The sequence below is a fragment of the Vidua chalybeata genome, chromosome 4 (genome assembly GCF_026979565.1).
Source record: "Vidua chalybeata isolate OUT-0048 chromosome 4, bVidCha1 merged haplotype, whole genome shotgun sequence".
NCBI classification, from domain to species: domain Eukaryota; kingdom Metazoa; phylum Chordata; class Aves; order Passeriformes; family Viduidae; genus Vidua; species Vidua chalybeata.
The window spans coordinates 46,022,168-46,049,999 of record NC_071533.1 but is presented as its reverse complement, the minus strand read 5'-3'; the positions used below and the strand labels follow the sequence as shown (position 1 = coordinate 46,049,999).

Below are 27,832 nucleotides of genomic sequence, written 5' to 3'. Positions count from 1 at the left end.
TTTGTTCTTGGATGGCCTCCTTTTAACATGACCAAAGTTACTGTCATATTTGAGACATTTTCTTCAAATAAAAGTTTGTACATTGTTTCCTAATGCCAACAGGTCGCTTAAAACTTGTGTTTCTCAATACAAGTCTCAAACCAAATAATCAGTGAAATAAACTGGGGGGTGGTGGGGGGAAGGAGCTGGGAGAAGCTGGTGCTCTAAAGGTCTGAATGCCAACGAATTGAGAATTATTAAGGTTTAGGAGCCAGTCATCACTGTTTTGCCGCAGGTCTGTTTCTGCAAGCTGTGGTTGTCCATGAGTGCAGGAATGGCCACCACTGGCTGGCTTCCTGGGAAAGCGTCCGAGCTTTCCTTTGCTGACAGGGCGGGGAGTCACGAAGGTGCTCGAATTCCATGTGGGGTGTGACTCACGGTGGGGCGAGGCTGGGCTACGAACGGGAACCTTGTATCTGAATTGTACACTTTCACCCGCATGACATCAACCTGGGAATGCGACTGTGGGCCGCTGCTGCCATGACGACACCACCGCCCGTACACTTCCATCTTTTCATTAACGCGGGAGCACGGAGCGGGCGCAGGGACATGCAGGGATGAGACCGCGTCCGCCCGCAGCCGCGTCGCTGCTGCAGGCGAGCGCTGCGAGAGCTTCCAGAGCGGCGGGGGGCTGCGGGGGGCTGCGGGGGGCTGCGGGCGCTGGCGGGCGGCGGGTCCCGGCCCCGGCCCCGGCCGCACCGCCCGAGCCGCTCCCGTGGCCGCGCCCGCGCCCGGGCGGCCCCCGCCCCATGGCGTCGTGCGCGTCACCCGCCGTCCTCCCGCCCCATTGGCCGTTCGCCGGGGTCTCACTATCCTCACTCCACCCCTCCAGCCAATGGCCGCGCGGGAGCCGCCGCCGCGGCCCCGCCCCCCGCCCGCCTGACCCTGTGCCGCTGCCGCCCGCTGGCCAATGGGGTAGCGCCGGGCGGGGCCGCGGCGGCGGCCAATGGGCGGCGCGCGGTGGCGCGGGCGGCCCGGCAGTTGTTGTCGCGCACACGGAGCTGCCGCCGCCGCCAGGTGAGGGTGAGGGTGAGGGGTGAGGGCGGCCCGGGGTGCGGGGCTGCGGGCTCCCCGAGGGAGCGCATCTCTCCTCGGCGTTCCCCGCGCGTGGGTGGTGTGTGCCGGCATGTGTCCGCCACCGGGCAGGGCCGGGCGGGACGGAGGAGCCCCGGTGCAGCCCGGCCGCTGGCTCCTCGGCTCCCCGGCGGGGTGTTCGGGGGTGGCGTCGGTGGTTAAGGTGTCTTGCGCGTCCGTCTGCCCGGGAGCTCGGGCTGTGAGCTGCCTTGGCGTCTGCTGCGATGCTTTTGCTGTTACAAGAAGTGGCAGCATCGCGATGCTGTTGCTAAGGAAGAAAAACAATAATTAATGTTGGATACTGGCTTGGTGTGCTGCTTAATATGTGAGACACATTGGAATGGGCTGTTCAGGGAGGCGATGGAGTCACCCTCCCCGGAGGCGTTTGAGGAAAAACTGGATGTGGCGCTTGGAGCGTGGTCTAGTTGATAGGGCAGCGGTGGGTCATGGGTTATAGGTGGGCCATAGTCAGAGGATCTCAGAGCTCTTTTCCAACCTGCGGTTATCTAATTTGTGTCGGATTTAGCCTAAGTGTACCTGCTGGGGATGGACCAGTGTCCTCTGACCTGTGAGTTGCAAACCTGTGTGAGAGTGGAGGATGGACCTGTTAAAGGGATCCAGAGGAAGGCACTGGACACGTCGTCAGTGGGGAGAGTGGAAGAGTTGGGGTTGTGCAGCCTGGAGAAGGTTCAAGGGACACCATACTGTGGTACATAAAGGGGGCTTTTTGCTAAGGCTTGTAGTGACAAAGCACAGGGCAGTGTTCTTAAACGAAAAACGGATAGGTTAAGATTTGCCATAAGAATGACACTTTTTACAATGAGAGTGCTGAGACACTGGAACAGGTTGAGCAGAAAAGTTCTGTATGCCCTATACCTGGAATGCCATGTGCCACTTGATGTCCTGAAAAATGTCCCTGCCCATCCCAAGAGGGTTGGACTGTAAATGATGTTTAAAGGTCCCTTCCAAGCCAAACCAACAAGGAGCGAATGCGTGGAAATGGCATGAGTTCAGGGCACCTGCAGAAATGCAGCTTCTGTGGTTTTGGGAGCTGTGAGGAAAAGTCCATTACTGAGGGAAAGGTGGATTGCTTCAAGCCAGCTGCAGTGTTGATGTAATTTGCAGGGATTTTGGTTCACAGCCATGAGAAAAATGGGACTGGATAATCAAGAGATCACAGTTAACTAAAAATTAAAATTAAATATTTTTGAACCCTTCCATTGCTCCTTTAGTACAGAATACAATTATCCTGCAAAAGCCTTGATATAAAAATTTAGCTAGTAATTAATATTTCTTTATCCTTTTGCTCTCTTGACATAATCTCAAAACCTAGGAGCTGATTGCCTCTCAAATTGGTTTGCCTCTCAAACCAATCTAAAGCTTTGTTCTTTTAGGCTATTCTGTATGAAGAGAATCTGTTTTTGCTGTCCTTTCTCAACTTTTAATTTAAAACTAAGTAATGACTCTATCATGTAATGTTTTTTTTTTCTCTGAAGATTAACTTCTGTTTATTGGATTTTTCTCAAAATTTGCAGGTTACTTCCAGATAACTACAGAAGAACTGTAATTGTGATGTTTTATGATTGAACCATGGCCATGAATGACAGCGTTAATATCTTGAACTCTGCTTATCTGGCAGTGGAATATATAGACTCCTTCTTACCTGACAATCCCCTGCAGCAACCATTTAAAAATGCCTGGAATTACATGCTGGATAACTATACAAAGTTCCAAATTGCAACTTGGGGATCACTTATAGTTCATGAAGTTTCATACTTTTTGCTCTGTGTACCAGGATTTATCTTTCAGTTTATACCCTACATGCAAAAGTATAAAATTCAACAGGTAAGAGAAAGTTATGAAGAATACACTGACTTGTCTTTGAACATATCAGGCAGAGGATATAATCACAGGATCCTGGTTGTCAGTGTATATGGTTCCATTTCATCTGTCACTTGGACATCCTGGAAGCAACAAAGTAAAATTACTCTGTGTATGAAGAGAGAAAGAGAACTGAATTTTGGGGAAGAAAAGGAGTTTTTTTTCCCTGAGGAAGGGTTATGCTTTTCTCCATGATGCTATAGAGAGGAAAGGGTATGTCAGCCTTACTGTTAGTAAAGTTTTATATATATAATTTTATATCAGCAGGGGAAAGTGAATAGAATTCTGGCATCTGGTGTTAGAGGTGTATCTTAGTAATAAAAAATAATTACATGGTGTGCTTTTTTTAATAGCAGTGCTCTTCTTCGAAGTACCTCTATGCACATCCTCTTGAAAGGATTTTGAAATATTTTGACAATGAAGAAAGCCTGGGATGGATTGCACACTCCTAATTGGAGGCAAAGGCACATCCAGTATCTAAAAGATCATTGTTTTCCCCTAGTTCATTATAGTTTGAATTAGAAATTAATAACACCAGCTTCTGAAATTATTGCAGTAGTTGATAGAATGTCTCCCTGCAAAAACTGAATGTTTTCAAGACAATTATTTCTTCAAAAGCTTGTATCTTCAGCCTCTCTTTATATTATTTTAACAAGGGAAATGCATTCTGTGGTGTGGAGAAGGAAAGAAAATTCGATTGTGTTAAACTATTGAGTATGAAACGTTCCTGCTAACTATAAACACTGAAAAAAACAAAAATAGTTTGGAGGTGACTGACAAGACGGCTTATCTTAAAACACTAGCCTAGAAAAATGATGTTTTGACAAAACTGAATCCAGTGCCATGTTATTTGTGTTGCCTGAGTTAATCTGTGTTACTGGAATTATCTGTCTTCCAAGGTGAAATTAAACTGACTCCAAATGAATTTTTGGGGCACTTCACTTGCGTGCAGCAGAAACATGTAACACAATGAATTCTTTATGCTTCATTTTAGGATAAACCAGAAACATGGGAAAAACAGTGGAAGTGTTTCAAAACTCTCCTCTTCAATCACTTCTTCATTCAGCTTCCCCTGATTTGTGGTACCTATTACTTCACAGAGTATTTTAACATCCCGTATGGGTGGGAAGAGATGCCGAGATGGTATGTAGATTTTTCTGATATGGTGATGCTGAGCTACATAGAGCTGGAGGCAGAATATTTAAGAATTAGTGTTGTCAACTCGAATAGGAAATAATTTTTTGGCAATGTAAAGTGTGTTTGTTAATCATCCTTCATTTGCTGCTTAGCTGCTGTAAGAGCTAATTAGAATTTTCTAATTTTTTTTTAATGGCCCCAAGCTGTTCTAATCTTTGGGAGAGAAGGGGGATTAGGAGGGAGTTTATGGAAGCAAAGCAAGATTCCTGGCGGGGTGGGTTAAATGTTAGGCTTTCTGGGGGTTTTATTTATCTAAATTTTTTTATTCCTCCTAAGTATCTCTACCTTCCACCTTGTTTTATATCATAGCAGGAGAGTGTTCCTCAAAGGAGAATGTACCACCTTCACAGGTTCTTTTCTTACACTGAACTGATGGGCTTTTGAACAAAGCTGGATTAGCTATAAGTGCCCCCTTCTCCCCCACCCCAGCAACAGTAGTTTTGCATCACAGAAGGTCATTTTTCTTGGAGAGCTGTTTGTTCTCTGGTGTAGATGGCTGATGCAGCTCTAAGTTTTTTATCAAGTTCCCACACAGTCTGTGGTTGTTCTCTGTAGACTGCATTTGTAATATTGAAATGACAGCTTGTTACACTAACTGTGAGTTAACACTAACTGAAGTGAGTTAATGTGTGCTAAGTCACTTCAGCATATCAACAGATGAGCTGATAAGCACCACAGTCTTTTTACCCAGTAATTAGTATTTTTTAATGTTAAAAAAATAGTGCACTGCTCTTCAGTCAGTAATAGGTATAAACGTTTCTGAGCATTATTATCATATAAACTATATCCTCTTTCAGGAACATAAGTCTGCCAGTATTTTCTATAACTAATAGATCTTCTGCTTTTTAAAGGTATGTTCTGGTTGCCCAGTGTTTTGGATGTGCAGTGATTGAGGATGCCTGGCACTATTTTCTGCATAGATTGCTGCATCACAAGAGAATATACAAGTATATCCATAAGGTTCACCATGAGTTTGTTGTATGTATTACTTGATTTTTTTTTCTTTAATAATAGCTTTTAGTATATGTTTCATAGAACTTACTTAAACATCTTATTTGAAAGGCCTAAGAATTTTGCATTTGTTTGACAGTGTGGTTAGATGCCTTTTCTTGGGCACTTTGTCAAGAAGAGTCATCCATTTTGTTTCTGAAAACACCTCCTGTAATTTGATTTCATTTCAGTGAAATGAAAGATCACATTCTTGCTAAAGTTTGATTGTATTTATGACCAAGGTGAAGTGGACTTTTAAAAATGCACATATAGGTCTCATTGCTAGGGGAAGGGAAGCAGTAGATGTCTGGAATTGTTCATCAATTCCCCACCACACCCAGAGCATATGAATCCCCAGAATGTGATCAGACAGGCAGCTCTTGAACAACCCAGTGTGTGCATCGTGTACTTGATTCAAGGAAGGGATTACAGCTCTGGATGAGAGCCTCTGGAATTAATATAGCCCATTGTGCAATTCAAATGCACAAATATAGCAAGAGCACACATTTTGGGTGGTTCTGCATTTAGTGGTGTTGGAGCTGGCATTGAGCACCAGGCAGTGAAGCACACCTGGCTGGAGCCAGGCAGGATCCAGCAGTGGTTGCACTTTGTAGATGATACTACTGTGTTTAGGAGGCACTGTCCGTGGAGCCCAGGAGTCAGTGCTGTGAGTTTCTGTGCTGCTGTGTATAACCTAGGCTGTGCCAAAAGGAAACTGCAAGCTGCTGGGTCACGGGTGCTTTATGCATGCTGCCAGCAATAGAGGAGCTTGGTATGGATTGATGCATGCATATGTACGGACATCTGCAGCAGCAGCTGCTCTCTTCTTCTTGCTCTTGGCAGCCCCTCAGGTCTCTAGCCGTGGAGCAGCTTTTGGCCCTTATTCTTGAGAGTGGTTAGCAGTTCTCACAGAAGTGATCTGTAGCCTAATGGCTGTTTCACTAAAAACTTTTCCTGACAGTAAAAAGAGATGTTTTTAAAGTATCCCCTAAGACAAAGTGGACTTCATTTTTTTCTGATGATCTTATTTATAACCTTTGGCATTAGGTTAAAACTTTTAAAGCTGTTCTCTCTGTATGGTGTTCTGTGATTGAAAACTCTCTGGAATGTCTTTTTTTGATAAACCAAATGTAGGAATGACTGGTGTGTGTGTGTGTGTGTGTATGTGTATGAGAGAAAATGTTTTATATCAATCTCAAAATCACATTTGAGGGGTACAAATTTATTTTAAAAAGTGGTCAAAGATGAGGGATTTTTCATTTTTATTTTGATAATAAATTTCTAAGTGAGTCCTGCTTCTGAGAATATTTTGGCTTCCTTCTTTCTTCTGCTTCCAAGACTGGATGTATAGCAAAGCTGATAGGAGCTTGCCAAACACTTTTAATATTCCTGAAATAATGCTTTGACCTGGGGTGATGGTAAGCCTAAACAAAAGTTTTCAATTTTTCAACTAGTAGTGAAGTGTTTGGAATCACTAATAGAGTGATAATTCTTATGACTTTGGAATACTGTTTTTCCAAAGAGGAGCTAAATATGTGTGTTATGGCCCTTGCTCAATCATACCATTGCCTTTGCCCGCAGCATTGTTGTAGTCTTGTGGGGTAATGGCAGAGTATTGCAAAATAGTGCTTCTGATTTCGGAGTACATAAAACTGAAAATGGTGACTGTTCCCTGTCTGTTATCTCTTTCTAGTCTCCATTTGGAATGCAAGCAGAATATGCACATCCTCTGGAAACCCTCATCCTTGGAACTGGCTTTTTTATTGGAATAGTTGTTTTCTGCAACCATGTGGTTCTTCTGTGGGCATGGGTGATCTGTCGCTTGATGGAAACCATTGACGTACACAGGTGAGATGCTCATTGCTTCTTAATAATTGTTTTTTCTCTTGTCCTTACATCAGACTCACCTGTCCCTGTCTCTGAGATGTATTTTTTATTTTGCACTAAAATGTGTTTCTGTGTCTTAAAAAGAAAGTGACAACCAGGGGAGTTACCACTCTTCTCTGTTTTGAGGTAGTGTTAGCAGCAGGTCTTGACGGTGGACTATCAGCTAGAGCATCTCAAGGAGGGTTAGAGGAGCTAGGCACCTGATTAGGATGTCTGGCTGTTGATATTTGGTGTGCAAGTGATCTTATGCATATTGGAATACCAAAAATCAATTACAAAAGGTGATATTCCAGCCAAGAGTTTTATCTGTTTAATATTTTGTCAGACTGTTTTCTAGCTCAAGAGAAACTTTATGCTCTGTGACCACTGACTCTCTTTAAAACAAATGCATACATTTCTTTTGTTTATTTGTTTGTTTATTTATTGTGAATAAAAAGGACAAGATTTCTTGTCGCTGTAGTAGAAGTAACAAATGTGGATCCAAAATCTTAGGGCAAATCCCAGTAGGCTTAGTTTAGTTCATCTACACATGAATGAGCTTTTCTTTGCTGTGTTCAAGAGGCAGGGGACACTAAGAGTTTATTTTTGAAATGATAGTATTAACACTTAATATATTTGTAAATATATTATGAAGCACATAGTGTCTTATTGCAAGTTGAGTATCAGGTGTTTCTGTGGAGCATAAGCTACCAGTAAATTCATGGTATAAAGCATTCCAGGTTTAGTCATGTTTTGCTTGTAGTCTTCCCAAAGTATATGTTGTGACATACCATAAACTTGTTGATAAAGAATATGAATTTCCTATTATAATTATCATTTTAGTTTGTTCTCCACATGAGGGGTTTATAATGAATTGCCTTGCACTCTCCCCACTAGGTGGTAGTAGGAGGCTTTCCAGTACTACCAAGCAAAGGAGTTGGAATCCCTCTAGAGCACATTGCTCTCCTTTTAATCTTACTTTAATCATATATTTGGATTTTAAATATTTGAAGAACTTGCTGAAAATAAGAGTAGGCATACAATGATTGTTGATTTGAGATGTTCTCTGATGAGCTGCTGTGCTGATGGTAATAGCTGGCACTTAATGTTGCTTCTTGTTCTTCCTTCCTGAAGTTACTCTAAGTTAAAACTGTTAAGCCAGCAGGAAGGCAGCCACTGTGATTTAAGTTATCTGCTTTTTTTTTTTTTTGCCTAGTAAGCTGAGCTGAAAAGCAAGTGCCAAAGTCATTGTGGGATAACTTACAGAGTCATTTGGCGAGGAGTAGAGGGAACTTGTTTTCATGTTAAGGCAGTATCATAGTGATTACCCTAGGACCTTAGAATACTATAAAATATATTTTTTTCATAAAAATGACAAGTTAATGTCTATATTTTGTAGTTTATGTCTCAGAAAAATCCTTACCCTAGTTGCTTTTCTTTTTTTTCCTGCCCTGTAGTGGCTACGATGTCCCGCTGAACCCTCTTCATTTGGTGCCTTTCTATGCTGGGGCCCGTTTCCATGATTTCCATCACATGAACTTTATTGGCAACTACGCCTCCACTTTCACATGGTGGGACAGACTCTTTGGTACAGACTCTCAATTCATTGCCTATCAAGAAAAAGAGAAGAAGAAACAATGTGTAGCAAAGAAGAAGGCTAACTAAATTTCCAGTGTAAAAGTCAACTTTTGCTTTTCTGTAAAGCAAAATAGTGATTGGGTGTTTAGCATAAATGTTGTTCCCTGGCTACTAAGAGGTAGGGAAAAACAGCTAATTGAACTGCAGTATCTTTCTAATGGGAATGTTTTCTATTTTATACATAAGTACTGCATATATTTTAACTACAGATTTAAAGATGATGGAAAAAAACAGAGATGATTTGTGTCTATCTTTTTTTCTTTTTTTTTTTTTTTTTTGGACAAGAAAAAAAACAGGTTTATCTATAATGTTGCCCATTTTTGGATCTGGGTAGAATTACATACATACACTGAAGTTGGTCTTAGTTTTTTTAAATATATATTCTTAAATTTGTAATATCAAATAGTAGAAGTTATTAACTAGCATCAGCACTGTATTATTTAAATATTGGGTAAAAGTTGCTTAAAACCAAAACGTCTGTTACTAGGAAGCTTGGACAGGTCTTTTGCACACTGGATAATGTGAACTGCTAATAACAGAATACCTGGCTAAACATGAGTTATCAGAGACATTCCTGATCTAGATTTATTATGTTATTTTAGATTACAGATAAAAAGAATAGAAATTTTTATTTGAAGACACTGTTTTTTGCTGCTCTCTTGAAGTTGGTCTGTCAGTGTACTTAGCATTTACATTACATTCTTCTCTGTGTTGTAATTTGCTGATCTGACTTGTTGCTATATTTGCACTTGTGACTGATGAAATAAATGTGGTTTGGTTTGATGCATGTATTATACTTTTCATATGCTTTTAAACACAAAGCTGTGATAAAACCATGTAGGATACAGGGTCTTACTCTTCATCTCTTTAATAAAGAAGCATTATTTGTTAGGATGGTTTGCAGCGGTGCCATCTCTTAAACTGCTTACAGAGGCAGCAGTGAGAAATGGAAACAGAGTACACATAAATTCTGCTGGTTTTTGTTTTGAAGGACTTGGATACATATCTGCTCAATGTAGCAACATCTTTTGGGATGAGTATGTTCTCAGGCTGCAGCTTGATCACAAGCTAGAATCTCAAAATCTACTGCTTGAATTGCAGTAGTCACAGAAGCAGTAGTCTAATGTTTTGGAATCTACTGTGTTTGTCTGTTGCACAGGAAATAACAGTGAAGTATTTGAGAAGGGCTTAAACCCTTAAAAGATCTTCCACTTTGTACTGTCATGTCAGCTGCTCTTCAGACTTCAAATACCACTTCATCTACACAATAAGTCCCTTACATGACTTTACAGTGTTTTACTTACTCAAGACCACACCTGAATTTTAGTGCTGCTTCACATGCAATCTGGTATAACTGTCAAAATAGACAACCCAGTGAAAATGCAAATGAGATCAGGTGTCTAACAAAAAGTAAGGTGTTAATGACATGCAGAATGACTCAAATATTACTTGAGATGTGGAAGTAGTTCAGATTCCTCTTCTGTATGTGTTTTGTAGGAGCTTTTACTTATTTATCTGTATCCCTGTTGAAATTCAGTATTTTTCCTCTTCCCTCTAAAAAGAAGTAAAAAAAAATATATTTGACTATGGCAGATGAACAGAAGCTGAAATCCCTGTATTGTTCAGTTTTTAGCAGGGACTGGTACTTAAGCTTTGCTGAATCCATCTGCACTGCCTGCCTGAACTCTCCGTGGTGGAAGCAACCTCTTTAATCAGATTTCAAAGACGGCCATTATCCTCTGCTTTGTCAACTTCCACTCCCATCCTGCAGCTGCAGCTATATTTTGCTTTATTTGACTGAAGCATTAGCCTAAAAACACAAGGAGCTTTCAGAGCTTCAGCTTTTCCCTTTGAACATCATTCTACTCATTTGTTCTCAGCCTGCTGGCTTATGCCTCCGCTCACACTGCCACAAAATTATGCACAACTGGGAGCCACTTGCTTAAATATTCCAGTAAAGGTATTTGTAAAAGCTTGGCATCTCCTCAGCTATTGCAGAGTGCTAAAAACATTATGGGATTGACTTAAAAAGTTGTAATGTATATTCCATTCTTCAAGAGGTTTAAAAGTAAAGAATGCAATTTTAACATGCTATCATTTGGGGAGGTGTGCATGGGGTTTTTTTGGACCTTTTAAAATTAGTTGAATCTATGTTTTTCTGACACCCATTGCTATTTTAGTTTTTTGGGTTATTTTATGTACATCCTTAGTGTACAGTGTAATCACATCATTGCTTTTGATCTTCTTTCTTTAACAAATCCCTAGAATATTATGCAAGCTGTGCTTGATACTTTTTTTTTTTTTTTTTTTTTTTTTTTGCGGTACAAAAATGTGCCTGCTGGACCTCTCAACACAGAAACTTGCATTTGAAAGCCACAGGCTTGTTTTCTTCAGGACTCAGATGGACCTGCATTTTATCACCACCCCACTGCTTTTTCAAATGTAGGATCCTGTATTTATTGCTGAATGTGATCCTGGCAAGTAAATGACCTACCTCATTACTTTGTGTGTTTTCCTAACAGAATTCTTGTGTTAGGAAATTACATTTTTTAGATTTTAGGCCTTTATTAAATAAGACTTTACTGATTCCCCCCCCCCATATTTTGTGAGAGAGACTATAGAATATGTGTAGATCTGAAAACAAAGAGGTTTTTGTGCAATAGTAAAAAAAGATAAACATATGGGTTATGGGTTAACAGATTTAGGTCTTCACAATGCACTACAAAACCTTACACAATCAGTTGTCCTTTATCTTCTCCAACAAGGAGACAGATTAACTCTTAAATATGGAAGGATAGGGGAATAAGTGGGGGAGGAACACTTTCCACTACATTATTTTTTCCTGAAAGTCCAATTTGGTTTAATTAAAGCTCATCTGTGGGAAGTAACAGTTTGTACTGTGCCTTAGGATATGACAATAATTAAGTCCTATGTAAACCATTAATTAATTTATTTGAGTTAATGTCAAAAAACCCCATGGAAACTTGATAAGTATTATAAGCTATAATGATTAGGATTGCAAAATAATCAACTTTTTGGCAGCTGATGTGAAATACAAAATAAGGTGGTTTATTTTACACTACAGCACAGTGTGCCAGAAAATATTAATATTGATTGATATTATAAGATTATATGACTTCATTTATTTTCCTCACAGAGTTATGTTGCATGTTTAATGATAATTTTTCTAAACTGTGATATGTTTCTACATTTTTTATTTCTATTTTTGTTGAAAAATTATGTTATTGAAACTTTCATTATGGCTACTGATAGTTATATTTAACCACAGTGTCTGGTTAATTGCCTCCAAATTTCTGCCCCAATTATGGCTGCCTCTCTTGCTTTGGCAGCTGCACCCCTCTGGCACGTCTCGTTCATTGGAACCTGTAACTGGCAGGTCCAGGGAGAAGGCAACTTTCTGTCATTAGTTCTTGCTATAGTTTTCTGTCTGTGAAGGTAGTAAACACAGTAGTCAAATCACTTTTCAATTTATTTTTCACCAGCTCATCAGATGATATCATCCTCCAGGGTAGGGCATTCCCTCTGTCAAATCACTGCTGTGGCTTGTCTCTGAATTTTCAGTCTTGCTTCAGCTGTAGATATCAGAACTGTGTGTCCACACTGTTCTCTCTAAGACCACCTTGTGATATAATCACATACTCCCACTTAATCATTATCCTTCTGTCTAAGCATTGCACTGGAAAATACAGTCATTACCCATCTTTAGTGGTCTCTCAATGCTTCTGGCAATGCTGCTTGCCAGACTGTCATCTGTGTTTTACATTTCTTGCTCTTAAGTGTAATTCACAATTTGCTGCTCTGAAATATTTAAATGTGCTTGACTTACCAAGTAAATCACATTCCAGAGCTGCTATATTCTTATTATTCACCATTCTTTGTCATCCACGCATTTTAATCAGTTATGATTCACATTTATGTAATCACTGAATAAATTAACCCATGGACTTGAAATACCAGTCCCTGGAGAAGACCGGAGGAATGCTCCTCTAAGATCATGATTCACCACTTTTAAAAAGCCCTATCAGCCAGTTTTTTGAACCCTCACAATGATCCTGCGTGGCAATTTCTCCGTGTGACTACTTGGCACCATAGCCAGGCTGTAGCATCTCTCAGAAACAGCATTCCAGTCCAATATCCAGGATTGAGCATCACTCCAGGAGCAGTTATTTCTCCTGCAAACTTGAACAAGAGGCAGCAGTAAGGCACTGCTATTTGTGTAGGTGGAAATGTCAAATACATTTTGTATGAAATTGAAGTTGCAGTCTATAGAGTATCGATGCAGAACTGTTACATGTATAGGATGGTCACCACCCAACAAGAGAACAGTTCTAAATACCTGATAGGGTTGGGTTTCAAGGGTTGGCTTTCAGTAACATGTGTGAGTCATCTAACAGCTGGAGGCAATAAAAGACTTGGTCTTGCAGTATACAATTTGGAAGGTGGGTGGGTTTTTTTCCCCCTCTCCTTTTCTGTAACCTCCTGCATAAGTGACTGTATTTTTATTATTGAAAATTTTGTTGGTCGTGGTTTTTCTTTTGGCCTGCCTTACATTAATCACCTCAAGGTACTGGAAAAGCCTCAGCTTCCTATATCTCAACCCTGTTTTGCAAGTCTATCCAAGACATAGGACCACTGAGTTATGCAAGACATTTTGAAGGTCGGAAATAGATGCTTCTGTCTTGAAGAGACAGCTTCAAGTGACCACAGCTGTCAGGTGTAGTATATGGGAATATAATCAGCACTCTGGTAAGTTTTGTAAAATCTTCTTACAGTTAGCTCCATCTCCTTGCCTGGTTTGTCAACACTGAGATCAACTGTTCTCTCTTTTAAATTGATTGGGATAATTTTATTCCTAGCATTAAAACTTCTTTCCAAATACAAACCAGACAAGTTTAGTGTTTCTATGGTGTACATACTAGCAGTAGCTTGTTATTAATAATGTAAATATCTGCTTTCAATCATAGAGCACTTTTAGGATTTCTGATGTTCCATATGTACTTCAGTTGTTTGTAATGGACATAGATTTAGGGTTATCTTTCTGAATAATAAAAGAAAATAGTTGCCTTAGCCTTTTTGTCTTGTCACACAAATAAAAAAATGTTCAAAGCCTTGTAAGTTTTGTTAGCAAAATTCTGTGAGTGAGCTTATTTTGGAAAATATATGCTTCCTGGTGAATAATGATTTACTGAAAAAGATTCAAGCAAGTCAGAAGTGTTGGAAAATTTGATTCAGCAAATTCTATTTGGCCAAAGGAATTAAGTAATCTGTAAATATATGAGTGTTATATGTATGTTTTGTGTACATGTAGATTTGTCTATAAATAAGTACTTTTGGAAATGCTACTGAATTTCGTTTTGTAATTACTAAGTTATTTAGGCTGTGTATAAATAATTTTGTCTATTGGCAAAATATAACTTACTATTTGCTGCATTGTATTCAGATATAAGAGACAGGTAAAGCAGATTTAAAATCTATCGATCAGTAGTTTTCCTGGAACAACTGTGCTCTAGTCATTGCTCTTGTTACTATCAGCTTACAAGGCCATGCCCAGGTGCCTGGATATGCTTACAGGCTAGGAATGCCCTTGGGGTTGGAGCATTCCTCTGAGACTGAGGCAAGTGCCAAAACTTTTTACATATTACAAAGAAATTTGGCCTTTGAAGATGATCATCCCTGAACTATGGAAAATAGGAGGAAGGATTAGATACAAAGGAAAACATCAATTTATTCCTTCTACTCAGTTCTGCATATGCTCCTGTGCTGAGATTTTAAACACTGTTTTTTAATCCCTATTTAAAATAAGTTAGTGTGTGTGAGGTCAAATATTTGATAGTATATAAACCATCCTGCTTTACACAAGATGTACATGTGTTTTTATATGTACACATTGTCTTAAGTTTTTTTGAATGGGGGTGAATAAATATGAAAACAGAGGTAAATCCATTCAGATCTAAGTGTGAGACTACTTTTATGTAGTGGAATAATAATTCACTGCTTGAGGAGGTGAAAATAAATAGATGATTTCCCAGCCTACTTGTATCTTTTAGTGATGTATTTTGGTCAATTAAATTAGAAGAGAAGCCAATGATGATTGCTACAAAGAACAAAAGGGAGGCTTTTTGGATCAGAAAGTTCTCCCAGAAAATGATAATGTAACCAGCATCAGCAGTTTGTTTACTTTGTATATTGAGTGCAAGGAAAAGTGATGAAGAAAACAAGGCATATTTAGCCTGTGATGAGTGTAGCCAATACTGCTAAAGAAGCTGAATCTTTTGAGTGTTAGGTCAGCTACTGTGAGGGCTGCACATTGCACATAGTTCTAAAGCAGTGTGATGTCATAAACAAATTTTTTTAATGTAGTCCAATTCATGCTGTTAGGAAGGGGAGAAGTCAGAGAGAGAGCCCTTTTGTGATCCTAAATTCAAACATGGTGATCATGGTCAGAGAAAACACCATGTTAAGGAGTTTCTCTACATTCTAGTCTTGCAAACACTTAGTGCAAATTAGTGTTGTGATAACTTCAGAGCTAATGGGACATGCTATGACAAGCATCTCCAGAAGTTTTCTAGCAGTAAGAGTTGAAGAGTTGAAGGCTCCGAAAAGTCCTCTGAAGGTGCCTTTGTATGTGGCTGCCTATTTGTAAGCCTGGAATTAAACTGGGCAGTGCAGCTTCTGAATCCAGTTGGCTTTGAAAGATGGTGAAGATTGGATGGGCTGAACTGTGGTTCTTGCTATGAAGAAACACGTCAAATAATTCAGGACTGACATTCAGGGCCCTGGAAGGTAACAAGTATAGGTAACGAGTATGGGTAAATAGAGACAGATATTCAACTATTTATGTGTAGTAGTTTTACATTCAGGTCTGTGTTTCAGATGCTGGATCACTTTCTGAGCTGGTACATCACCAAAGGTCAGTGAAAACATTCTCCTAGAAGAGATTGTGTCCGTTATCCCCTTATTTGAAGTAGATAACCACAATTTACGAAAATATCCATAATATCACCAAAGATTATTAAAAACAATTTTCCTGAAAATTTATTCAGTATTAATTGGTGATAGAAGGAGGTGTTATACAGTCTCACCCTTATAAATTAGAAGATTAAAAAAAATATGCTTTATATTATTGTGGACAAAATTTTGTTTGTAGAAGGATGAATTGAATGTGTACTTTTCAAAATTTTGGACCTCAAAATTTCCCAGCAAGTCTTTGTGTCCTTAAAAAAAAAAATCAAGGAAAAAAAACCCAAAAAACAAAAACAACAACAACATAAAACACCCCAAAAAAAAACCCAAAACAAAAACACCCAAAAAACACCAAAGCCCAAATTAACCTAATATGGAAGTTGCTCTTTAGCATTTAGCCTTTTGCTTTCAGAACTCGTCCTCTGCAGGCTGTTTCAACATAATCTAAACAGCTGTGCCTATGAAGACAAGTTGAAAAGAACATAGCTTCAGAAGTCCTGCAGTATCTGCGGTCTAGAAGAAACTGATTTATTAATATATGGTGAATGGTTCTTCACACGAGCATTTGCTTTGACTGGAGCATGCTCTCTAAGTACTGTCAGCATCAGAAAATAGTCTTGCTTTATCCTCTCCTTTCTATAATGTAGCAAAGACGCCTTATAAACGAGGAGCAAAGCGACCCTGCAGATGACGGTTTATGGTTTTCCCTATCAATCAAATGCATTTGTGTTGCCTTGCAATAGCACTGAATCATTCATGGAGCACTCTGTTACTTTACATTTGTGGCAGTGGGTTAACCCGTTGGGACCGCATAAACTGATGAGGCGGTGCGGAAAACGCGAACCCGGCTTCTCGCAGCGTCTTTATCGCAGCTGGTTGATTACAACAGCTTGAGCGGCTTTCGCCCGCATCGCGCGGCCGCGGCGCCCGCCCTCCGCGGGAGCGCTCGGGACGCGGATCGGGGCGGAGCGGCCGGTCCCGCCCCGCTCCTCCCGCCGCCCCCCGGCTCCCTCCCGCTCCCTGCTTCCCTCCCTCCCTCGCTGGGTGCCGCCGGCGCTGGCGGAGCAGCAGGCGGGCGGGATGGCGGCGCGGGTGCGGGTGTTGCTGCTGGCGCTGTGCACGGTGCTCGCTGCCTGCCGGGCCGCGGCAGAGCCGGCGGCGGGGGCAGCCAGCCGGCGGCGGCGGCTGAGCGCCGAGGAGGGCATCTCCTTCGAGTACCACCGCTACGCCGAGCTGCGGGAGGCGCTGGTGGCCGTGTGGCTGCAGTGCCCCGCCATCAGCAGGATCTACACGGTGGGGCGCAGCGCCGAGGGCCGGGAGCTCCTTGTCATCGAGATCTCGGACCGTCCCGGCGAGCACGAGCCCGGTAAGGGAGGGCGCTGCCCGCGGCCGGCGCCGCCCGCACCTGTGCGCAGGTAACGGCGGCGGGCGCGGCCGCCGCGGGCGCTGTCCCTGGAGCACTCGCTGCGGCACCGGCGCCGGCTGTCAGCGACCGTCCGCAGCCGGCGCGGAGCGGCTTTGTGCCGCTGCATTTAGCGCCCGTGCAGCAAGAAACGCCTGGATTCCCCATAAAATGTCCGGAGCGGGCGCCCGGCGCGGGTTCGCCGGCAAGGCAGGCGCTGGCCGCCCTTCCCCGCACGAACCGCAGCGCCCGGGGAGCGGCGTGTCCCGGCCAGGCTGTCCCCGGGGACGTGTCACCCACCGCGGCACGCTGCGGGCGCCGGCACGGGTGCCTCGGGCTACGCGGTTGCGCCTACTTGGAGTTTGGGACACCTTTATCAAAGGGAATGTGATTGATGCCGTGCGCTTTTATTAGAACTAGGATTGTCTCAATTTCATTGTTTCCGCTTTTAGAATCGATAGTGTCGCTAATGTCAGTATGTGAAAGGCTTATCCGTGAGAGCTACTCGGTGCCTTTGGCCCAGCCATCAGCCTTCTGCAGTCATGTCCTCACATTTCCCTCTCTGGGTTACAGCACAGGTCTGGAAGTCCGTGACTTTTAGGTGGAGGTATGGCTTCTGTGGCTCCCCGGGGATTTGGCAAACACAATTAGTGCTTAATATTCTACTTTATGGCCTGAATATAACCTTGCTTTGTGTCCTCAAGAGACTTAATTTTGGGACTAAAGATAGAGGTTATAGGATACTGGACATAAGGGGGATGTAAGAGGAAGGCAGGGTAGGAAAGCATTCTCTTGGAATGAAAAATGTAGGGAATGCAGTGAAATTTGAAAAATTTCTTTGTGGTGTGTTGCTATCTTGATAAGAGGGGGTGAGGATCCTGAAGCTAAGAATGAATCTATTGCCGCTGTGTAATTTGCGCACTAGAGTAATAACAATAATTCCGGGATTTTGCATTCTGCCAGGGAATAGCCACTATAGCTCATTTATGTGACTGTTGTGTCAAGCCAGCTGAAAAGGACAAAGAGAGCAGCACACTGTGCAGCTGAGATGGGGCTATGCCTCTTCCTGGAGACACACTTCTCTTGGTGTCAGTGATGGGAGAAAGGGCCTGTCATTGAGCCCAAGCTAAAGGGAATCCAGCAGTATATGAATAACAAACTGCAAAAAAGAAAAATTCCTATGGATTGCATCCACATACAAGCTATAGACAGTGTCAAACATTTCCCGAAACGTGCTCGGCGCCTTACTAAGGGAGCCCTACAGACAAAAATGCCACATGTTGCAATGTCTAAATCACATGTCAGGGAATGTGATGAGGCCTGGCAGTCTTTAGTGGTGGATGCTGAAAATGCTGGTTTTTGAAAGGGATTAACCAGTGTTTGAATCACAGCAAATTCATTGTTTTATTTCAATCCCCGCTTTCATTCTATGAGGTTCTGAACATTTCTCAAAAAGTGGAGCACTACTCCTCTTTGTAATGGTGCATGGGAAAAACTCGGGATCTTCTTGGGAAGGGCAGCAAGACAGACCTCATGCATAGTTACCCTTGCACTCCTTAGAAATAATTGTAAAAGTATTGATACCACCCCTGCTTCTTTATTACAGAGCCTAAGCACCTATATATTGTGCCAGTGGTTGCATTAGAGGTGTTTTCTTCTTAAAAATGTGCCCTTTCTTCTACTGTGTAGTAAAAGGCAGCACTGTTTATTTTTCTATGGGAGCTTTTTTAGCTGTGCAGTAAAAGAAGTGGAGCCTTGTATTAGCCTTGGCAGGAAATGTGAGACTGATTCTGCTCATACCTGAAGGGGGAACCCTGCTCACTCTGAGCATCCATGCTTGATTCCAGGGCAAAAACCAGACTAAGGCTATTTTGTGTGGTAAAGCTTGCAGGATCAGAATCTGATTTATCGTCATCTATTATTATTAAAAAATGATGGAATGAAAGACACACATATACATACACATAGTTACTTTTCATTTTTCCCAGACAGCCAAAAAGTTGTAAGTTCTGAACATAATCTCTTCCTGCAGGACATCCTGAGTGTCGCAGGATTTAATTTTTATATATAGGGAAGTATGAACAAAATATATGCTGTGTTCATAGATATCTATAGAGAGCTCATGCTTCTAGAAGGCTGATGAGTACACAGGGATGATACCTGAATCATCTAGTGAATGGCTGTGAAACAAAAAAAAATGTTTGTTTTCACTTAGTGAGCAGGTTGATGACAAAATAGATTAGGAAAGTGTCAGCAGAGCATCAGTAAAGACTCTTTGTACTGAGTAAAGAGGCTTTGTACTGAGTAAATCAAATACTGCATATACATGCAACCATTGCATAATCACATGTATTGCATGGCTGTGTAGTCTTGTGTGAATGCATTTGATCGTATGCAAGCATATAAATCAACTTCAAGTTTTGAGTATCAGCTATTTTGAAAATTAATTTGTAATATATGTGCAATGATTGAAAAAAAAAATTACTTAAGAGAAATAGGAAAACTTCAGAAATGTGCTTTAGACCTCCAAGGCAACTGGAAAAAATCCTCAGTGAATGAAGAAACTGGAACAAATCATAAAGGCCTTGTTTTTTCCTGGGGTAAATATTCATTAGGAGGGTTTTTTTAAAGTCCTGATACTGCATTGGAAGTCAGAATGACTTCATATAAGCCAGTCTGGTTTCTTGTACAGTCATACCACTTGTCTTTGTGAATCTTGGAAGCCTGAATTAGTCACTTGTGCACCGTGAACTGGGCCTTCACTGAGCTCTTCCTGGGGACACGATAAATTCCAGAAGCGTGAGACTGCCTGAAGTTTCTGATGCTACATTAAACACTTAGAGAAGGTGCTGCCTTTCTGCAAACGCGAACACCACACTACCTGTGCTTCAACTGTGCTTCATGCCAAACAGTGTTTGGACTAGTATCTCTAATTTTCTGCATTTTGTGGTGGTTTTTTTTTGGTTTTGTTTTTTTTTTTTTTTTTTTTTAATGTTTGTTTGGGCGTTTATTGTGGCAACAATTTCTTTAGGCTCATACTGCACTTGTATGGGAGATTAGAGCCTGCAATCACTGACGGAAAAGAAGCTCTTGTATAAGGAAAAGCACAACCTGGAGATGTAGATATTTGAACTTTATCAAGTTTTATACCAAGGCAGAAGACATCACTTTGTCTCACTGAGGACAAGGCAGTGAAGGCAGAGAAGACTTGAATGAGACTGTGTCAGTGGTTACGTGTAGAAGATGTGGTATGAACATAGATTGGAAGCATTCAAAATATTTTGGAGTAGCTTTGATTACATGAGAAAATACAGTTTTGTCCCTGTGCTTACCAAAAATTGGCAAAGTTGACAGAAGCCTGTGGATGGCAATGTCAGATAAAATGAGGAGGAAGAAGTTGTGGGAAGTTGATGGTGGACCAGGGGAAAACAGGACATTTGATGGTAAAGCACAGATTTATTTTTTTTTTTCTGGGACAATACTTTGCCTTAGTTCATGTGCAGGAGGATACTGACTACTCCTGAGAGAGGAAATAGGCTCTTGCTGTGGATGTCTGATGTTCTGTTGAACAGAATGTTAACAATTTTATTGTTCATCCTTTCCCCCACAAGCATCTTTAAAAATACTTCAAATAGAAGGAAACTTCTTATAATTTGTAGTAGAGCGAGACAACTGATTTTCTATAAAATGACATAGTTTGCCGTTTCAAACAACAAGGCATCATGAAGTGCTGAGGCAGGAGCACACCGTGTGTGAATTGAATAGTGCAGCTGTGACTTGGAACATTCACAGGGCCCTGTGGGTGTGACTTCAGTCAATTTTATGAGGTGCAACTCAGCTATAATAATCCTTGGACCCCTCACTTTATCAAAGACTCCAGTTGGCAGGGTGAGGAAATGAGCTGGGTCAGTCACTGCTGGCACTGAGCCTAAATAAGCTTCTAGGCTTCCCAAGTTGCAGCTCCTGTACTAGCCCCTCCAACGCCCCCAGAAGTGAGGCTCTCAGTTTTCTCACACCCCAGCCATGCAGTGCTAGAACCATTTCCTCCTGCAAAAAAATAATAAGAGGGTGACTAAGAGAGAAGTGAAAATCATGGCTCTCTATTGATGAATGGAGAAATCCAAGATCTGACTGCTAATACAAACAGGTTTTTATTCTGTCGGTGAAGTGCTCCTGTAACCAGCTGTGGCACCAGCCATGCAAACTGGTGCTGTCAGTGGTAAGAAGTTGCAATAAGTAAAGCTGATGAATTTACAGGGAGAAAAATTGTTTCTCATAATGTCTTCGTCACTGTTGCACAAAACCCATTTTAAAATATTTCTTGATTTATTGTAATCTAAATGACTCTGCAGCCATTTAAGAGAACCATGAGCAAGTGCTGCTCTTTTTTCAAAAGAGAGAGCAGGAAGAAGAACGAGCAAACATGTAGGGGGCTGCTGAGGTTTCAGGCCAGCATGGGCAGGAATCAGCTGTGCCACTGTAGGTGGTAGCCAGAGTGGGATGTCACCATTGGATGTCACCTGTGGGTCTTATGGGCTGCCCTGCTTCAGATGCGTGGGTGCAGTGCTGGGGTTGGTGGCAGGGTGTTGTATCCCTGGTGATGTCAGAAAGCACACAGCTCGTCTCTTGGTTATGGAGATGTCATCAGACACAGCTGTTCTAATCTCATTATCTACAGTTAATTTTGCACTTGATTTTCTGAATCTTTCTTTTCCTTGTGCCCCAAATCAGCACATAAAAATCTTATGAGTTCTTTGATTGGACCTGTTGATGTTTCCCATATTTGAAAAGCATTACTACAAATTGCACATGGCAAGAGCTTGTTATTAAATCTAGATATTAGAGAGCAAGCCCAATTTGTGTGCTCGAGGTTTAAACAAACACCAGTTTTTATCAAGGGCTACTCATGTAGTGTTCCCTTTTTGAAGGGAGATGTTGAAGGGTACGGGGCTGGTTGCTGGTAAATGTGTGTGCGCTTCGTTCATACTCACCCAGCTGCACTGCATAAAGGTAGGGGCTGTATACAGGTCGGTGCCAGCAGAGCACTTTGTATCAGGAATACAGGAGATGCTGTGCTGTGTTTTCATCCTTTCTGTCAGCTGTGATTCAGCTGCTCTCCTGGCTCAGGTTTGCAATCCTCTTTAAAGGTGAGCTGCTGCCTGGGCACCTACAGCACCAGATGAGCACAGCAGGGCAGCTGCTCGTGTCTATAGGGATGGATAGAAAATGCAGAGTAAAACATGGTTGAACTTACTCCTCATGTACCCTTCTGCATTTGGAATTTTTCTTTCCTTTATGCCTCAGGGAACAGATTTTCTTTCAGAGCTTGTGAGGGTGTTCTGGCTTTCTCATCAAAAACTGTCAGGGATATGCTACTGACTTGCCTGCTGGGAGTGCTGATCTGGGGCAGGCTGTACCTCCTGCATTCTACAGAAGGCTGAGAAGCTGTAATTACCTTTCCAGCAAAATCTCTTATGGGTTTTTGTGCCGATTAGGGTATCCCCTTGAAATCACCCAGCCAGGATTTGGCCTGGGGTAGTTTCTGGCAGGACGATTTTAATGCTGCCTGCATTCAGAGTGGGATGTTCAGTGTCCTTCACAGACTGTGTAGGTTGTGCAGGTCTCGGAGGGCTGTAGAGCAGCATGAAGATGGCTGCATATACGTGCTGAGTGATTTTTTTAGACTTTTAGGTTCTTCTTCCTTAATTTTATTTTTCTTAAATAATATTTCCTCAATAATTCTGATTTCATCCTATCTCAGTCCTCATGTTCAGCTAAAAATAAAGGTGTAGACTACAAAGCAAAAAATGTGTCACAGAATTGGTGCAAATCAAGGAGAGGCAGACACGTTTACAGATCACATTCGCAGCTAGTTGTTAATGCCATTCACGTTCCCATTGAAATCAATGGAAATTGCCAGTAAGCGTGGTTAGGCAGCTGTGCTAGGCAGTCTGCAGTGTTCTCGACAATTACAATGCTCTCACTCCAAATCGCTTCACTTCAGGTATTTAAAAACTTCTCTTTTTGTTAGAACGTTTAAAAAGGGTTAATAGAGGCTGTGTGCTACCTGCAGGAACACAGTGCATCCCTGCTACTGCATCTCAGCAGTTTATCTTTTATTTACTGCAATAACATAAATGGTAAACAAGCCGGGGTGAAAAGGTCTGTAATCATTAAGAATAAACACGACTATACAGAAGACAGTTGTTTTACTTTTCAGGCTTAAAATGAGTCCGAGTATGCAGACTATTCAGGGTTTGTTGATCTGACCCCGACTGGTTTTGACAATCCCACTCCTTCTGAAAGAGTTGATTAATTTCTTTCAAAGAGAAGAGTTGTCATCACCTCCCACACCTTCAAAATGCCTTAACAGTTCCCAAAGAAAACAGAAGGGGGGGCCTGTTTTGTTGTTGTCTTGGCTTAAAGCGATGTTTTATTAGGGTAACAATAATGCAAACTACAGAGAATTTGTGAGAAGTCTATAAAGCATGGGTATTTCCCAAGATTTTGTGACATGTATTGTCAAAGCCAGTAAGTTGGAGTTGAGTGATTTATCAAAAGTGACCTCGTTATTAAAATATGTTTATTTTCAGGAAAAACTGTTTATTATTTTGTAATTTAGTAATCAGTATCTCAAGCCTGTAAATTACATAGAGGGCGAAAAACACAAGAGAGGTGTTCCGATTTCAGAATAAACACAAATTTTTGGTTGTAACAGTGAAGTTGCTGCTAGACTCAGCTGATCATTTGGTATTAAAACTTGTTTGGAATTAGTTCTGTGTTCATTACATCTAATTTCTGTTTTCAAAGATGGCATGTGATTTAGAAGCCTACATACTGGGCATGCATATTCATGCTGTAATCTCCCTTTTCCTGGTCGGCAGGAACACCTCTTGGCTAGGCTGCATGCTCTCTGAAAGCAGCTGTTTTCTCTACTGACTGTAAGAGGAGCTAACACTGGGTAGGTTCCTGACTTAGGAACATGTGCAAGAGCTTCTAGTTATATTATAGGTGAATCCCAGCCTTCATGTATCATCATCTAATGTACCTTGTTGTGCTTTATGTGCTATTTTTGCAAAACATACAGTTTATGAACCCTGTCTGAACTTTTCTCAGCAGATTAATTTATTTTGTTAAGCCTTCATACCTATTTTAATTCATGTTCCTCCTGCAGGGAAAAAAAAAACAACCCAAAACCAAAACATCATGTCACATCTTTTTTCGGTCTACATTTTCTCTTTAAACAAAAGTCTCATGCATGTATTACCATAGAGCCTTGCTGTTTTGTCTTCTTGTTTTTTTTTTTTTTTTTCCCCTCCAATTGGATTGGCAATTAAACTGTGGAGAAGACTAGTAACTCAATTGTCTTAAAATTTTGTGGAATCAAAAAAAGTGAAAACCACAGTATGTACTTCAAGGCTTCTGGGTAAGGTAATTGAAATGATTGCTAGGGTTAAAAGGAGCAGAGTAAAGGGTGTAAACTTCATTTTGGAGTGAGGTGCACATCAAAAGCCAGTGTTCAGTGAATTCAGTGGGAATGGGATGTTATAGATGATGATTATTTTCTAGTGTGACATCAAGGGTCTATGTAGTAAAAACATTGGAAAAAAAAATCCATATCGGTAAAACGGTGGCAGAGTGGGCAGGTTTGATCTGCTGTGGGACAGGAAATGGAGCTCTTTTGTCTGCCATACATCATACGTCTGCCATATCATCTCAGGATAAGGGTGAAAGCTGGTGGTTTTCTGGGAGTGGGCTAGGAGCTCTGCAGAACAACAGTGCTGAAACTGAGGTAGTCCCAGCTTCATGTGCTGGGGTTTTGGATTTTGGAACAGAAGTTCTGCCACACTGTGAAGAAATGACTGTATGTGCCGAGGTGCAGTAGCTGCCCCTGGCAATGAAGCTGTTGCCTCTCTTGCTGCTTTCAGGGGCACTGCTGGGGAAAAGGACACTGGACTAAAAGTGAGGTCTTGGTCCGTGGTGCCCTTCCCTTTGAAATGGCATTGGTCACATCTTCCTGTCACAGCAGCAGCTATTGTCAAAGGGCTGTGAGGCTTGGGTCAATATGAAGCCATATGTTAGAGATGTGTCTATGTACCTACAATGGCCAGGTGAGAGAGAATCTTGAATCATAAACCTGTGGCTGGCAGTTCAAAGGCAGTAAATATTTGTTTTTAATTAATTTCCAAAGAGAGACATTTATAACTGCATAAGCTAGTAGCTGCTTCCTGGGAGTTACTCATACTGAATTATGAGCAGAATCTCACATCCTTGTTTGCTTGCAAATAAAGTCCCATGGAGACAGCTGTTCTTTGCATGGAGCTGCACATGACCTTGGAGTGTGAGCTGCCAGATTTATGATCAAAGATACTGTTCTGGCTGCAGAGCCTGCCCAAAGCAAGAACAACCTGAATGCCACTTTGAGTACTTTTGCTTAGATATGGACTTGCCTTAAAGCCAAACGAAAAGAGTTGTTTGATCAGGGGAGACATCAGACTGGCCAAAGTTTATTGAACTGTTCTCTTGGCATCCTTGCTAGTCTACTGATCTGGTAGGTGTCTAGAAAGTATGGCCCAGACATTTACCATATTAGTTCTCCAAAGAAAAGAGAAAACATACAGTACTGTGCTATGAGAAATACAACTAAGAGTTCAAAGATAGAAAGTGGAAGGACAGTGAGACATTTCAAAGGTTAAAACTTTCTGCATAGTTGTGTTTCCGTGCCATCACATTCGAGATCTCTGGATAAAACATGTGTGAATGACCACATGCTTGTCTCCTGACATTTTTGGCTGCAAAACATTCATTTGAATTTTATTTTTGGGTCCCTCAAACTCAGCATCATTTCAGCTACACATTGCTGTCCTTCAGTGTTATGAGTGGTGCATTCCTTGCACATTGATCATTCAAACTGAAACTTTTTTTCCTGTGCTAAACTAAATGTTTTGCGGTTTTGGCAGCATTTTGGCTTATTGCACAAAAGCACAGTTCTAGACTATAAGCAAAATTGGGGTGAGTCTAAGACATAAACAGACACTTTTTGCACACCTGAAAAATGGTACTTCAAAGGAAGCCTTGTGACTATGGTAAGCTGACTCTCCATGTCAGATCTGCACCTGATAAGACTAGACCATGCTTAAATTTTTCCTCCCACCCAGCTGCTGAGCCACAAATCAAACTGACGTCAGTGGGAGCTATTCATCTGAATTTAAGCAGGAGGCTTATAAATCCTGATACTAATGAATCCTAAATGTTTAAGCCAACTTGCATGTGTACCCTAAAAAAAAAATAAAGCTAAATATGACTCTAGTTTTGTAATAGCCTGCACTTAAGGAATGAGTGGTCCAAGTTTATGCTGCTCTTGATGAAATGTCTTCCTGTCTCTTTGGTGACATCAGTACGTAGAGGGATGGAGAGGAAAAAAAGCTGTGGGGTTGGGAGCTGGGCTTTCACATTCTTAAATTTTAAACATTGCCATTGTAAGAAGTTATTTCACAGAGAGGAAAATCTATTTTGTGGTAAAGGATGGCTGGCTGCTTTCCTGGCTCTGATGGGAATTTTTTGTGGTTTTGGGTAAGAGCATCCTCTCCCTGTGACTCAGGTTCTCCTCTCCATGCCTAGGTTCTCAGCTTCCATGCTAGGTTTACATGTGGCTGTGCCATGTACCTAGTGTAGAGGTACTTGAGAGATAGCATGTGGTTCTGCATTTGATCTGCCTTTAACAGACAGCTCCTACCTGCTTCCTGTCGGATTTTTCCTAGTAGCAAGTAGCCCCAATATTTGTGTTGACTTAGCTATTCTAATGGACATATGGTGAGGAGTATTCAAGAGTTTCTCTCCCTGTTTGCCTGCTGCAGATCCACAGTGTTTTGTTTTCTTTAAAAATCTGCCTTCATAGCAGATAAATATAAAGAAGGAACCAATTCCTTTTCTTCTGATGCTGATAGGGAGAGTCACAACAGAGACATCAATATTTGCAAGGTTTCTGCGTGTTGCAGATAAGGGAACAAATCCATAGTCAAAATAAATATTGCTAACCTTCAGTGAAAATCTTTCAGTACAAATCTTTAGTGCAAAAGCCTATAAATAAACAGAAACAGAGGAACATCTGTTCCTTGATACTCCATGAAGCAGCTGATAAAAATAAAATCTGTATTATAGCAGTAGCCAATACAAGATGAAAAAGTACCTGACAATGGAACACCTCCTGAATAGAGAAGTTTAGGAGCCAAGAAGCTCATCTGACTTGAAAATTGAAGAATTGTCTGAAATAGATGTTGTCATGGAGACAGATAGGATTAGCAGCCTGAGACTGATTTCATTGGTCTGCTGCTAGCACAAGTTGCTTGTTTGAGTAGCATTAATATGTCCTCTCATGCTGCTTTATATGCTGAGACCATCTGGCATTAGTGGTATTTAAAGGTGCAGTTCTGTTATGGAAGGAGTTGGCCAACATGGTTTGATTTATGTTTGTAAGACAAGCTAAAAGAGTTACAGGGTCCTTGAAAAGCTGTCTTGTGCACAAAAATACTCTGAGAAATCACAGCTCGTACAGAAATGAAGTGAGGCTTTGGGAATTTCAGAAGTTTGCTTTATACTCAGTCAGCACATATTCGAAATATTCTCTGCACAAATACACACTTCTGCATGTTTCTTCAGGTGTGAATGTGAAAGCAGCCACATTTTTTCAAAAATAAGCCTTTTCACTGCAAAGGTGCTTAGCAACTACAGCTCCACCACCTTGAACCAACACAAGATCAT

General features: G+C 41.4%; 2 protein-coding genes across 3 annotated transcripts in view; both read left to right on the top strand.

Moving 5' to 3' along the window:
• The first annotated feature begins 973 nt into the window (after positions 1-973).
• Positions 974-9,468, top strand: MSMO1 (methylsterol monooxygenase 1). Of its 2 annotated transcripts, none has more exons than XM_053941504.1 (6): positions 974-1,056; positions 2,649-2,958; positions 3,989-4,137; positions 5,043-5,169; positions 6,875-7,029; positions 8,505-9,468. In XM_053941504.1, the coding sequence occupies exons 2-6, from the start codon at positions 2,704-2,706 to the stop codon at positions 8,710-8,712; spliced, it is 894 nt and encodes a 297-aa protein (XP_053797479.1). In that variant the 5' UTR covers positions 974-1,056; positions 2,649-2,703; the 3' UTR covers positions 8,713-9,468. The 2 variants fall into 2 exon arrangements, with proteins under 2 accessions (XP_053797479.1, XP_053797478.1); XM_053941503.1 differs by lacking the exon at positions 974-1,056 and adding an exon at positions 1,646-1,822.
• A 6,792-nt stretch (positions 9,469-16,260) lies between these two features.
• CPE (carboxypeptidase E) overlaps positions 16,261-27,832 on the top strand; it is a 57,164-nt gene continuing 45,592 nt past the window's right edge. Inside the window, 3 exon segments of the mRNA XM_053941047.1 lie at positions 16,261-16,528; positions 16,531-16,658; positions 16,660-17,035. Coding sequence (XP_053797022.1) covers positions 16,357-16,528; positions 16,531-16,658; positions 16,660-17,035 — 676 coding nt within the window. The 5' untranslated portion in view covers positions 16,261-16,356.